The following is a 14,620-nucleotide window of genomic DNA, read 5'->3' as shown; positions in this document are numbered from 1 at the left end:
CTTAGTCACCACAAACAATTTTATTAATTTCTGTGTCTCTCCTCTCCCATTTGTAAAGTATGGGTAGACATATTTGCCTCACTGGGTTGTTTTAGGGCTTAAATAAGATGATGTATATAAAGTTTGCAGTTCAATGTAGCCTCCAGTAAATACACACTATGGGTTAATGTATCTCTCACTTTCCCCAGAGAACTGATTGGGTGGTATCTATCCATAATCTTTGAAAAATGAGAATTAGAAGTAATAAATTCAAGACTTTTTTGGGGTTTTATTGATGGTAACCAGTTTTCCTTTCTTATGTATAGTATATCCTGCTCCTCTAACAAGTATCAGAGGCCGAAAACCTCTTTTTGGAGAAATAGGACATACTATTATGAACTTACTTGTTGTGAGTAATCAAACAATTAAGTGTTCTTACATTGTTAACTTTAATATTTTATTTAGCATATTTTATATGTTTGTATTTTCCTCTATTAATTTGGCATATTTGGTATAATGAGAGTTTGTTTATAATATATCTTTATTTAGATAAATGGGCTCTGTTTCTAATGGATTGCTTTTTAGAATACATCTCTTAATTTATGTGTACCTGATTCTGATTGCCTTTTGATTCATTCTGCTGCATTGCTAACACATTTAGGTCATGTGAGATCTACACAGTTATTGAAGTGTTAGTAAAAGTAATTAGTAACAATGTTAGTAAAGTCAGTCAGTTTGGTGATTTTGAGCAAATTGTGACCTGAGTTTCCTCATTTGTAATAGGAAGGATTGGATTAGATAATCTCGGGTTCCCTTCTACCTTTACTTTAAATAATTGTTTTATTTGTAACCATAAAAAAGTATTTGAGTGGACTTATTTTTAATTTATACATGTTTACTTTGAAGACTTATTTTGGAAGATTTGTAATTAGAAAGAGGACATCACCCCTAAATACTACAGAATTTTTCCTGAGAATGATATTCTTTATTACTATTGTGGAGTAGCTGGGAGAATTAGTTGGTTTTTCAAGTTGGTACTACTTTCTGTATGGCATTTTGATAGTTATATATCACAAGTCTTAAAATGATGGACATTCTTTAAAAAGTACTTAATGAATGGGTAAAATGTTCATGGATAGTTTAAGGTTTATGGAAATGTCATTATTTTATATGTAGGACCTTCGAAATTACCAGTATACCTTGCATAACATAGACCAGCTATTGATTCATATGGAAATGGGGAAGAGCTGCATAAAAATACCTCGGAAAAAATACAATGATGTAAGTTTAATTTCTTCATGCAGATTTTGAAGATAATTATTGAACATTAGATTTCTTTAAAGTGTGTTAAATTTGTTTTGAATCAGACTGTCTAATACATAATGGCAAAAAATAATATTTTTGAAATTAAAAAAATTTTTTTTAACAAACAGAGAGAGGCAGAGTATGAGCAGGGGAGGGGCAGAGAGGGAGACACAGAATTCGAAGCAGGCTGCAGGCTCCGAGCTGTCAGCACACAGCCTGCAGCGGGGCCCGAACTCACAAATCGCGAGATCATGACCTGAGCCGAAGTCGGACGCTCAACCAACTGAGCACCCAGGCACCCCAGTATTTTTGAAATTTTAGATTTGTTTCCTAATAAGGGATTTGTTTTTCCTTAACTGTTTTTTTTTTTTTTTAATGTTTATTTTGAGACAGAGAAAGAGAGTGCACACAAGCAGGGGAGGGGTACAGAGAGAGGGAGAGAGAGAATCCCAAGCAGGGTGCATGCTTTCAGGGCAGAGCCCAATTTGGGGCTCAGTCTCACAGACAGTAGGATCATGACCTGAGCCAAAATCAAGAGTCAGAGGCTTAACTGACTAAGCCACCCAGGTGCCCCTTTACTGTTTTATCTGTTAATTGAGGTGATTTTATGTTAAAACATTGGTTTCTATCACATTCTCAGGGAGTTGTCTAGACCAAAGCTTGATAATAAAGAAGAAGCTTAGAAGCTGGTTGGAAATGTGGCCCTTTGAATGATTGTAACTAATAAGGACATAGCATGTTAATAGTGTTTCTAAATGGTGGTTTTTTTTTTTCCCCAGGTGATGAAAGTTATAAATTCTTCTAATGAGCATGTCATTAGCATTGGAGCTAGTTTTAGTACTGAAGCAGATTCTCACCTAGTCTGTATACAGAATGATGGCATTTATCAAACACAGGCCAACAGTGCCACTGGCCATCCTAGAAAAGGTAAGTGTTGGTTCCTAGTATTGATCTATAAAAGGACCTCAATAAATGGAATTCCATCCAAAGGGGAAATATATATATTTTACTTATTTGCTGAATTGATGGTGATAATACAGTCTGCTTTAAAATTTTAGCTACACAGGGGCATCTGGGTGGCTCAGTCGGTTGAGTGTCTCAGTTCGGCTCAGGTCATGATCTAGCGGTTGACAAGTTCGAGCCCCACCTTGGGTTCTGTGCTGACAGCTCAGAGTCTGGAGCCTGCTTCGGAATCTGTGTCTCCCTCTGCCCGTCCCCTGCTCACACTCTCTCTCTGTCTCAAAAATAAAAAAAACATAAAATAAAATAAAAAATAAAATTTTAGCTACACAGATTAAAAATTGCTTCTAATTTGTGTTTTTTTCTTGGGCGACATTAGGTTTAAAGACTTAAACATTGTATTTATTTTGATATCTTCAGGTTTAATTTATCCCATGTGGTATGAATCTTATTTTCAGTAATTTCTCTCTGGAATGAGGTGTTTGTCACCTTTGTTTGCTCTTTGCTTCAACTCTTCTTAGGGGAGTACAGGGTGGATAAAGAATGAAGAATGATTTATAATTTTTTTTAATGTCTATTTATTTTTGAGAGAGAGACACACAGAGCGTGAGTTGGGGAGGGGCAGAGAGAGAGGTAGACATAGAATCCAAAGCAGTCACCAGGCTCTGAACTGTCAGCACAGAGCCTGATGCAGGGCTTGAACCCACGAACCATGAGGTCATGACCTGAACCGAAGTTGGAAGGTTAACTGACCACACCACCCAGGCGCCCCAAGAATGATTTATAAAACTGTAAGTGGCTGGGGGTATAAAAATGGTAAAGGTGGTAGAGCAGCTTATGTGAGTGTCATTACTCTCACTTCTGGCTGAATGGCCTCAATGACTACTGTGATTGCCAAATCCTTGCAATAGAGGGCCTAATAAATTGAAAGTTAAGTGAAAGTATTTCATAAAAGTAATACATTTTTATAAAATACATATTTTTTAAAAAGTATTTTTAAAAAAGGGGGCACCAGGTGGCTCATCAGGTAACTGTCTGACTCTTGATTTTGGCTCAGGTCATGATCTCACAGTTTGTAAGGTAGAGCCCCGTGTTGGACTCTACACTGACACTGCAGAGCCTGCTTTGGATTCTCTCTCTCACCCTCTCTCTCTGCCCCTCCCTTGCTCTCTCGCTGTCTCTCAAAATAAGGAAATAAACTTAAAAAAAATTTTAAGTATTTTAAATAAAAAATAAACAGTTTTTAAAAGTCTGATATTCTAGCTGCTAATAAAATTTTTGCCTCTGATTATAAAGGTAATATATATTTACAGTAAGTTTAGAGAATATGTTTTAAAAAATAGTAAAAGAAAAAATAGTGCCAAGGTATGGCCACTGTTGACATTAACATATTTCCTTCTTATATTAGTAGATATCTATTAAGTAGAAGATTTTACTGGATATTTATATTTTTAATTTAACATGTCATTAACACTTTTGTTATTGAAACTCAACAACTATTTAATATTTGTTTGAATAGGTATATATTTTATAAAATTTTAAAGGTATAAATATATATAGTGTAAAACCTCCTTTCTTCCCTTGACCGTGAAGCTCATCTCTTTTCCTCCCCACAGGCAACCAAACCAATGTTATCAATTTTTTGTACATCCTTTCAGAAAAATTTTTGCTTGCATGTATATTTAAGCAAATACACACACATCATCCTTACACTTAAAATTTTTTTTTTAATTTTTTATTTAGTTTTCAGAGATAGAGAGAGACAGGGCGCAAGTGGGGAAGGGGCAGAGAGAGGGAGACAAAGAATCTGAAGCAGGCTCCAGGCTCTGAGCTGTCAGCACAGAGCCCGACGCAGGGCTCAAACTCACAAACTGTGAGATCGTGACCTGAGCTGAAGTCGGACGCTTAACCAACTGAGCCACCCAGGCTCCCCACTTCCACTTTTTTAAACAAGTCATAAAATGTATTCCATTCTGCACCTTGCTTTTTCTTTTAGCACATCTTGGAGATGTGCTAGTATAAAAATGTGATGTGCTGTGTTAGTATAAAAAGAACTTTTGTATTCTACGTAAGTTTACACTTTTTATGTGTTCATCATTCATTTATTTGTTCCTTATTAATGTACATAGTGAGTACCAATTCTTGGTTATTTATAAAAATGTACTATGAATAACCTTGTATATGTATATATTCCTGGTAGTGGAATTGCAATTTTAATAGGTAATTATCAAGTTGTCTTCCATAGAGGTTGCTCTGATTTATGGTCTTACCATTAGTGGATGTTTGATTTCCCATTCTCTGACACAGACACAAACATTTTAAGTAGTACAGTAGCCGTCAATTATTAGATACAAACATTACCTAACCTTTATGCAGTATTTTTTATCTTAATTTGGTCTAGTTTTTTTTTTTTTTATTAGCTTTCTAATGTAAGTGGTTTGGTATGGGCATGGCATTTATCGAGTACTTAAATATGCCATGCTCCACATTATACATTTAACAAATATATAGTATTTCAAAAAAAGGTAACATTAGGGGCACCTACCTATTTGGCTTAGTTGGTTGAGTGTCAGACTCTTGATTTCGCTTAGGTCATGAACTCAGGGTTGTGGGATCGAACCCTTTGGTGGGCTCTGTGTTGAATGTGGAGCCTGCTTGGGATTCTGTCTCTCTCTCCATCTGTCTCACTGTGTCCCTGGCCCCGCTCACACTCCTGCTCTCTCTCTAAAAAAAAAAAAAAAAAAAAAAAAAAAAAAAGCAATATTAAGACTTTTTTTTTTTTTTTATCAGTGACAGGTGCAAGTTTTGTGGTATTCAATGGAGCTCTCAAAACATCTTCAGGATTTCTTGCTAAGTCCAGCATAGTTGAAGGTATGAATTTCATTTTTAAGATTGTTTTAACGTAAAGATGTTTTCCATTTCCTTTTAAAATGTATTTGACACAAAAGAACATATTAGTTAGAACTGCCTGTACTCTGTACTGCCTGTACAGAGCCTAACGGTCAGTCTGAGATGAGAACTTAGGGTGTTTCCTTAGCATGCACACACCCTGATCATGCACACAGTATTGTACATGTGTGTGGCCTTCTAAATTCCCAGAAATATGTTAGAGCTTTTCAAAACCTTATGGCCATCGCATTCTCCAGCTTTTCCTTTTAAGTGTTTGGTTGGCCTATTGTTTGCCTCTTCTGTTCATCTGCTGCACAGGTGGCTCCACTGTTAATCATTGGCCTCTAATTGTTTTTGACAAATGCTCCCTGAGAAAGGCCTTTTTGTACTGGGCAAAATACCCAAGTCAAAATTATCAAATCTCTGGTAATGAGACTTTGAAGGAGCTCTGATCTCCTTTTGCCCTTTCCTGTGGCTACCAGGCTTTTGGTTTTTACCATGATTGTAGGCTATTGGTTTTTAAGGCTTCCACTCAGCTAGAGAGGAGAGGATGGGAATAGGAAAGTTAAAATGACAGAAAGCCCAAAGCTTGCTGTTTTTATGAAGATCCAGCCATTTTTCTTGAATAAATATCCCCCAGATTGCTGCAAGACTTTAGTTAATTTCCAGAGTTCTGAAAAAGTTTCTTGTGACATTTTATTAGTTCCCTTGTTCTTTTTATGGAGGAGAGTATTTTGGGAGATTCTTAAGTCTGCTTTTTCACTAATGTCCTCCCTCCTATCTCAAACATAGGTTTATAGGAAATTCTCCTATCTTTGGTGCCATGCACATACTTTATTCTTTTTTTTAGTAGTGCCTTGGCCACTTTAAGCCTTTCAGTTTTCCACATTAAATTTAGGACCAACCTGTCAGGTCCTAATGGTCCATTGGAATTTTTATTGGAATTGCGTTAAATCAATTAGTTTAATTCTGAGAAAAACTGACTTATTTCCATTCTCAGTGTTCCTATCCATAAAAATGGGCTATCCTTAATTTAGGTAATGTTCAATGTCTTTTAGTGAAATTTTATAAGGGCACCTGGGTGGCTCAGTCAGAAGACCATGCAACTCTTGATCTCAGGGTTGGGGATTTGAGCCCCATATTGGGTGTAGAGATTATTTAAAAATAAAATCTTTTAAAAAATTAAAAACTTAAATTTTATAGTTTTTGTATAGGTCTTGCATGTCTTCTTTTTATTTCTGTAACAGATTTTATTGCTGATGTAAATGTATCTTTTTAAAGTTTTTGTTTTGATGTATAGAAATTCATTTATTTCTGTATTTTTATCTTATAACCAGTAACACTGCTGAATTCTCATTGTTTACAATAATTTACCTATAGATCTTTTTAGAGTTTTCTGTATAGCTCAGTATATCATATTTTAATAATGATAATTTTGCTTATTTCTTTACAGTCCATCTGGCTTTTATTTTTCTTGATTATTGGCTAGGTCTACCAGTTGAAGCAGTGAATGTAAATGCTCTTGTCTAGATCCATGTTTGTCAAATAATACCTTTTAAAAATAAGTGAGCTTTTATGATTCAATTTTGTGTGCCATCTCTGTCATTCTGATAATGGATGTGAGGTATCCAATTATATTTTTTCTTATTTCTTATCACATATCTTCAGGCTTTTTAAATGTTTTGGGGTTTTTTGTTTGTTTCATCATGATAAGTGTACTGCTTAATCCCTGTCACCTATTACACCCATCCACCTCCTCTGTGGTAACTATCAGTTTGTTCTCTACACTTAAGAGTCTGTTTCTTGGTTTATCTCTTTTTTTTCTTTCCTTATTTGTTGTGTTTCTTTAATTCCACATATGAGTGAAATCATGTCGTATTTGTCTTTCTCTGATTGACTTACTTTGCGTAGCATTATACTCTCTACCTCTATCCACATTGTTGCAGAGGGCAAGATTTCATTTTTTTATGGCTGAGTAATATTCTGTGTGTGTGTGTGTGTGTGTGTGTGTGTGTGTGTGTGTGTGTGTATCACATCTTTATCTGTTTATCTGTCAGTGGACCCTTGGGCTGCTTCCATAGTTTGGCTATTGTAAATAATGCTGCTTTAAACAAAGGGGTGCATGTATCCCTTGAATTAGTGTTTTTTATTTATTTTTTGGGTAAATATCCATTAGTGAGATTATTAGATTTTAGGGTAGTTCTATTTTTAATTTTTTGAGGAACCACCCTGCTACCTTCCACAGTGGCTGCACCACTTTGTCTTACTACCATCAGTACACAAGGATTCCTTTTTCTCCACATCTTCACCAACCCCTCTTGTTACTTGTGTTGTGGATTTTAGCCATTCTCACAGGTATGAGGTGATATCTCATTGTGGTTTTGATTTGCATTTGCCTGATGATGAGTGATGTTGAGCATCTTTTCATGTGTCTATTGGCCATCTGGATGTCTTCTTCAGAGAAATGTCTGCCCATGTCTTCTGCCCATTTTTAAATTGGAATATTTGTTTTTTGGGGTGTTGAGCTGTATATGTTCTTTATATATTTTGGATACTAACCCTTTATCAGATATATCATTTGCAAATACATTCGGCCATTCAGGATGTTGCCTTTTAATTTCGTTGTGTTTACTGTGCAGAAACTTTTTGTTTTGATGTAGTCTCAATAGTTTATTTTTACTTAGATTTCTCTTGACTCAGGAGACAGATCTAGAAAAATGTTGCTGTTGCCTGTGTCAGAGAAATTACTGTCTGTGCTCTCTTCAAGGATTTTTATGGTTTCAGGTCTCACATTTAGGTCTTTAATCTGTTTTGAGTTTATTTTTGTGTATGGTATAAGAAAGTGGTCCAGTTTCATTCCTTTTTTTTTTTTTAAGACAGAGCATGTGCATGCATGAGCAGGGAAGGGGGAGAGGGAGAGGGAGGGAGAGAATCATAAAGCAGGCTCCATGCCTAGCATGAAGCCCAAAGTGGGGCTTGATTATGCAACTGTAGATCATGACCTGAGCCAAAATCAAGAGTTGGATGCTTAACCAGCTGAGTCACCCGGGCACCGCCCCAGTTTCATTCTTTTGCATGTCGCTGTCCAGTTTCCCCAGTATCATTTATTGAAGAGACTGTCATTTTCATTATTTATTCATCCCTTCTTTGTGAAGGATTAATTGACCATATAATTGTGGGCTTATTTCTGGGTTTTCTCTTCTATTCCACTGATCTATGTGTATATTTTTATGCTAGTACCATTCTGTTTTAATTACTACTGCTTTGTAATATAATTTGAAGTCTGAAATTGTGATACCTCCAGTTTTGTTTGTCTTCTTCAAGATTGCTTTGGCTACTCAGGGTCATTTCTGGTTCCATACAAATTATAGAATTGTTTGTTCTAGTTATGTGAAAAATGCTGTAGGTATCTTGATAGGGATTACATGAAATCTGTAGATTGCTTTGGGTAGTATAGACCTTTAAACAATGTTTGTTCTTCCACCCCATGGGCATGGAATGTCTTTCCATTTCTTTGTATCATCTTGAATTTCTTTTGTCAGTGTTTTATAGTTTTGAGAGTACAGATCTTTCACTTCTTTGGTTAAGTTTATTCCTAGATATTTTATTGTTCTTGGTGCAATTGCCTTGTTTTCCTTTTTTAAAATTTTTTTTTGTTTATTTTTGAGAGAGAGCGAGCGAGCAGTAGCGGGGTAGGGGCAGAGAGGGAGACAGAATCCAAAAGCAGGCTTCAGTCCCTGAGTGGTCAGCACAGAGCCTGACACAGGGCTTGAACTCACAAGCCGTGAGATCATGACCTGAGCTGAAGTCAGACACTTAATTGACTGAGCCACCCAGGTGCTCCTGTTTTTGGTGCAGTTGTAAATGGGATTGTTTCCTTAATTTTACTCTGTGTTTATTAGTGTATAGGAACATGACCAATTTCTGTACATTGGTTTTGTATCCTGAGACTTCACTGAAGTTACTTATCAGTTCTAGTTAAGTTTTTGGTGGAGTCTTTTAAGATTTAAAAAAATTTTTTTAATGTGTATTTATTTTTGAGAGAGGGAGAGAGACAGAGCATGAGTAGGGGAGGGGCAGCAGGAGAGGGAGACACAGAATCTGAAGCAGGCTCCAGGCTCTGAGCTGTCAGCACAGAGTCCGACATGGGACTTGAATTCAGGAACGAGATCATGACCTGAGGCAAAGTTGGACACTTAACCGACTGAGCCACCCAGGCACCCCTAAGATTTTTAATATATAGTATTATGTCATCTGCAAATAGAGTTTTACTTCTTCCTTACCAGTTTGGATGCCTTTAATTTCTTCATGTTCTTTAATTGCTGTGGCTAGGACTTCCATTACTATGTTGAATAAAAGTGGGGAGAATGAACATCCTTGTCTTATTCCTGACCTTAGGGGTAAAGCTCTCAGTTTTTCACCATGGAGTATGATACTGGCCTTTATTTCATATAAGGCCTTTATTAAGTTGAGGGATGTTCCCTCTAGACTTCCTTTAGAGAGGGTTTTTTATCATAAATAGATGTTGTACTTTGCTGAGTGCTTTTTCTGAATCTATTGAAATTACTGTAGGCTTTTTCATGTTTTACTTTTTTGTGGTGGGTTTTGATTTTGCTCCATTTTTCAGGGCAGCATTTTGTCCTATGACCTCAGTCCTCTGACCTAAGAGTTGTTCATTTTCAGTTTGTTCAGTATTTTTCTTCTTGTAAGAATGGGAGTGACAACTTCAAGCTCTTTATATGTTGGAGTAGACACTAGATGTCAGTATCATTTTTTGTAATACCACTTGGCTGGCTTTTGTTGATCTGAAGCTGTATTTATTTCTTATTTTTGAAGGATATTTTTGTTAGATTTAGAATTCTTTGAAAGTTTTAATCTTCATTAAAGATGTCATCTTGTTTATTGGCCTCCATTGCTTCTAATGAAAAGTCAGCATAATTTTTTACATTTGTTTCCCCATATTTAATGTGCCCTTTTCTCCAGATGTTTTCAAGATATCCTTTTTATCTTTGGTTTTCACCAGTTTTACTGTGATGTGCCTTTATGTGGTTTTCTTTATATTTTTCCTGCTTGGCATTTATGGAGCTTCTTGAATATGGGTCAATGTCATCAAATCTTGGGAATTTCCTACCATTTTTTTTTTTTAATATTCCTATCTTTTCCTCCTGGGAGATATCTATATATTTTAACTGTATATATGTATATGTATATTTATATCTATATCTCTTTTATACCATCCCTTGGGTCCTTGATGTTCTGTTTATTTTTCTTTAATCATTTTTCTCTGGGTTCTTTGGATTGGATAATTTTCATTGACCTTTCTTCATGTTCTCTGAGTCTTTTTTTTTTTTTTTTTTTTTTTTTTGCCATCTTCAATCTACTATTCAGCTTATCCATTGAGGTTTCAGTTTCAAGTTACACTTTTCAGTTCTAGAATTTCCCTTTGGTTTTTTTTAGTCTCTATTTCTGTTAATATTTTTTTTAATGTTTATTCATTTAGCCCATATTTGCTTTTCATTCTTTGAAAGTTTTGCTTTAGGTCTTTAAATATATTTTAGAATAGATGTTTTCAAGTATGTGTTTAATACAGCATCTTGGCTATCTATCTCATGGTTGGTTTCAGTTGTTTAGAGGCTCACATTTTCTTGTAGTTCTCTCTGGTAATTTTTTATTATATACTTGTCACTGTTAATATGCTTAGAGACTTTAGATTCTATTAACTTTTTCTGAAGAAGGTTTCTATTTAAGCAGGCATTTTCCTGGCAAATCATGTTGAGTTTGTGTAGTCAGTATTTTTCACTTTGTTAACAGATGGATCTGTGGAACTCCTAAGGTGTTTACAATCTGGCAGGACTCTTCTCCAAATCTGTTTTGCCTACAGATTTTGTAAGGGCTTTGGTTTTTGTTTGTTTGTTTTTGTTTTGCCACAGTGCAAGTTAATGAGATGTTAATAAGGTCTCTCTACTTTGGTTGGTCCAGAGTGTCAGTATCTCCCAGCATTGCTTGGTTTCTAGTATCTCTGTTATGTTCCAAGCCTAATAGCTATTCTCTGTTAGGCTTCATCTAATCTAACTCGAATACTGTGTCCGCAATTCTTGTCCAAGGACTCAAAGGGATCCTTACACACAGTCATCTGGTGTCTCCCCCTTCAGTGCTTGACCCCAGATTCCAGGCTTCCCCAAACTTATCTCTGACTTCTCAGCCCAGTAATGGCCATTGTAGGTTTAATGGGTCACCATGAAGAAATTGTCTTGAAGCCTAGAACCTGGGCAATTGTAGGTGTACCTGTTGAGTTTTCCTCTAGGAATCACAGTATTGCACTTCATGTTGTTCACTACCTGAAAACAATTACCTCATATATTTTGTCTAGTTTTATGACTGGTTGTTATGATAGGGCAGTTTGGCATCAGTAATTTCATCATAGTAATGAAAATTCTTTCCATTGTTTGTTTTTTTAAAAGAAGGGGGCGCTTGTGTGGCTCAGTTGGTTAGGCTTTGACTCTTAATTTTGGCTCAGGTCATGATCTCTTGGTTCATGAGACTGAGCCCCAAGTCAAGGTATGTGCTAATAGCACGGAGCCTGCTTGGGATTCTCTCACTCTCCCTTTCTCTCTGCTCTTCCCCCACTTACACTCACTCTTTTTCTCTCTCAAAATAAATAAACATTACAAAAAGTTTAAAAAAGAATCTTTAACTTTGAAATACTTTTATTTCTAGGTAGAGAATCATTAAAATCATTTAACAGATGATATATAAACCTTGTATCTTGTGCAGAACATATTTTGATAGCAAATTTTATGGATTAGATATATAAATTGATATTTAATAAAAGGAAGGAAACAACTCATGAGTGAAACAACTCATTTTTAGATGGCTTAATGGTACAAATAACACCAGAGACCATGGATGGCTTGCGACTAGCTCTACGAGAACAGAAAGACTTTAAAATTACGTGTGGGAAAGTTGATGCTGTAGACCTCAGAGAATATGTGGATATCTGCTGGGTAGATTCTGAAGAGAAAGGAAACAAAGGGTAGGAATTTTTTGTTACTAAAATATAATTGATTTGATGGAAGAGGAAGGATAAAAATGCCCTGCTAACAAAATTAAGCATTTTATGAGTCAATATAGAATTATACCATTAATTTAAATGCCTATACTCTAATGAGTGGTCTTTTTTTTCAAACATGTGCTTAACCAGCCTCATGTATATTTTCTTGACTAGGATGCTATAAATTATTAAAGAGTGGTCACTTTGGGAGAGGGACAGTGATAAAATGTGCACTTTGTAGCAATGTGACCTTGATACCAAGGTTGAAAAAGGCAACATATTTTTTCTGTTGTTTGGTACCTATTTTTGTGAAGTAAGTAAAGGATACCCTTTGAGTGTTTATTCTTTTTTATGTTGATTCACCATAAATACAATAACTGAATTTAATAATATATACATTAGAGGCCATATAGAATATTACTGCCACTCCTTCCTTTCAGTTATCCATTTTCTTGCTATTTTGGAGATTGGCTAAAGGGTCTATAGTAAAGAAGGAAAAAGAGGGCTAATGCTGAAGGATTCCAAAACCAAGTTATTGAAATTCCTCAGACAGCTTTTCTTTTAGGAGACTAAGGCATTTTAAACCTCAGGTCTGTATTGGGCATATGAAAGAGTAGATATAATTTGCTACACAATCAAGAAATCTTGGTAAATGTTTTAATTATTTGTAAATATTATTTAAATATTTGTATGTAATGAGCTATCTTACTGCTATAAATTTATAGTTTTCATATATTTTCTCCTTATTCAAATCTAATGACTCATTTCATAGAAAGCATTTTGGTACTAATAATACTACCATATTATGTTTTATTCTGTTAGTGTTATTAGTTCGGTGGATGGAATATCATTACAAGGATTTCCAAGTGAAAAAATAAAACTGGAAGCAGATTTTGAAACTGATGAGAAGACTGTAAAGTGTACTGAGGTAACTGAGAAAGAAGATTCCTTCCCTTTATATGTTGTGTTTGGATATGGTTTTTTTTTTTTTTTTTAACTTGGGAGATTTCTCATTGCAGCTTATTAACACTTTTTATATTACATGTTGAAACACACACATATTTTCATCCCAGACTGCCTTCAATATACCAGATTTGGATTTCCATAAGATTATTTCAGGCTTTGTATGGTACTGCCTGTACTCCCTGCCAGCTCATAGTTAAGTTTTGGCAGCATTGCCATCTTTGTATAGTAATATGTTATTTGACTGTATTATTTTCATTCTTCTCTTATTTTATAAAAAATAAAATATTTTATAAATATCAGTTTATAATCAGCATTCACAATGGAAAATTATTTTTGCATGTTCCAACTTTAAACTAAGAGGATATGGAATTATAGATTCTCAACCCCTTAGTCTATGTCCATATTCTCCCTCACTCTACCTCCTGGGTCAGGCAATCAGTGTTACTCGTTTCTTAGGTATTCTCTGTGATTTTACAGAGAAACTATGGAGGACATAGAAACTATAGAATATTATTTCTTTGTATGATTTTTAACTTCATTAAGATCCTTACAGGAAGGTGATCTTATAGGGTGGACTCATTGGTACCCTTCTCTAAACTGAATTAACAGGGTTTTTGTTGCCACAGGTTAATTTTAGGTTAAAATAGCTAAGTCTTGCCATATTCCAGAATCTTTGGTTTTAAGCTCTTACTACTTACTACTTACTAATGTGTGTATATATAGATAATGCTTTTAACTTGTGAATTCCATGGCACTAACACTGGAATTTTATTAATAAAGTTGAATTGAAAGTAGCAGTTGTATTTTTCAAGCTACTTTTAATCTTAATCATGACTTGTTTCCTAATTAAATACATTTCAGGTGTTCTACTTTCTAAAGGACCAGGATTTATCTATTTCAGCAACTCGTTATCAGTTTGCAAAAGAAATAGCCATGGCTTGTAGTGCTGCACTGTGTCCTCACCTGAAAACTCTGAAGAGTAATGGGATGAATAAAATTGGTCTCAGAGTTTCCACTGATACTGATATGGTGAGGCATTTTTTGGTAATGTATTTTTGAAATGAATGTATCATATATTATTATTATTATTTTTTTTTATTTATATATGAAATTTATTGTCAAATTGGTTTCCATACAACACCCAGTGCTCATCCCAAAAGGTGCCCTCCTCAATACCCATCACCCACCCTCTCCTCCCTCCCACCCCCCATCAACCCTCAGTTTGCTCTCAGTTCTCAACAGTCTCTTATGCTTTGGCTCTCTCCCACTCTAACCTCTTTTTTTTTTTTTTTCCTTCCCCTCCCCCATGGGTTCTTGTTAAGTTTCTCAGGATCCACATAAGAGTGAAACCATATGGTATCTGTCTTTCTCTGTATGGCTTATTTCACTTAGCATCACACTCTCCAGTTCCATCCACGTTGCTACAAAAGGCCATATTTCATTTTTTCTCATTGCCACGTAGTATTCCAT

The 14,620-nt window shown here is 35.3% G+C and overlaps 1 protein-coding gene across 1 annotated transcript in view; it reads left to right on the top strand.

Annotated features, from left to right (window-relative positions):
• The window catches only part of ZFYVE16 (zinc finger FYVE-type containing 16), a 59,077-nt gene that overhangs the window by 33,056 nt on the left and 11,401 nt on the right, over positions 1-14,620 (top strand). Inside the window, exons 11-17 of the mRNA XM_040449632.1 lie at positions 306-388; positions 1,156-1,260; positions 2,064-2,211; positions 5,035-5,115; positions 12,004-12,166; positions 13,007-13,112; positions 14,012-14,179. Coding sequence (XP_040305566.1) covers positions 306-388; positions 1,156-1,260; positions 2,064-2,211; positions 5,035-5,115; positions 12,004-12,166; positions 13,007-13,112; positions 14,012-14,179 — 854 coding nt within the window. The remainder of the gene's footprint in view (positions 1-305; positions 389-1,155; positions 1,261-2,063; positions 2,212-5,034; positions 5,116-12,003; positions 12,167-13,006; positions 13,113-14,011; positions 14,180-14,620) is intronic.

Source organism: Herpailurus yagouaroundi, unplaced genomic scaffold, assembly GCF_014898765.1.
Source record: "Herpailurus yagouaroundi ecotype Mexico unplaced genomic scaffold, PumYag 29, whole genome shotgun sequence".
Classification (NCBI taxonomy): domain Eukaryota; kingdom Metazoa; phylum Chordata; class Mammalia; order Carnivora; family Felidae; genus Herpailurus; species Herpailurus yagouaroundi.
The sequence above is the reverse complement of the archived record's forward strand: the minus strand, read 5'-3'. Positions and strand labels throughout refer to the sequence as shown.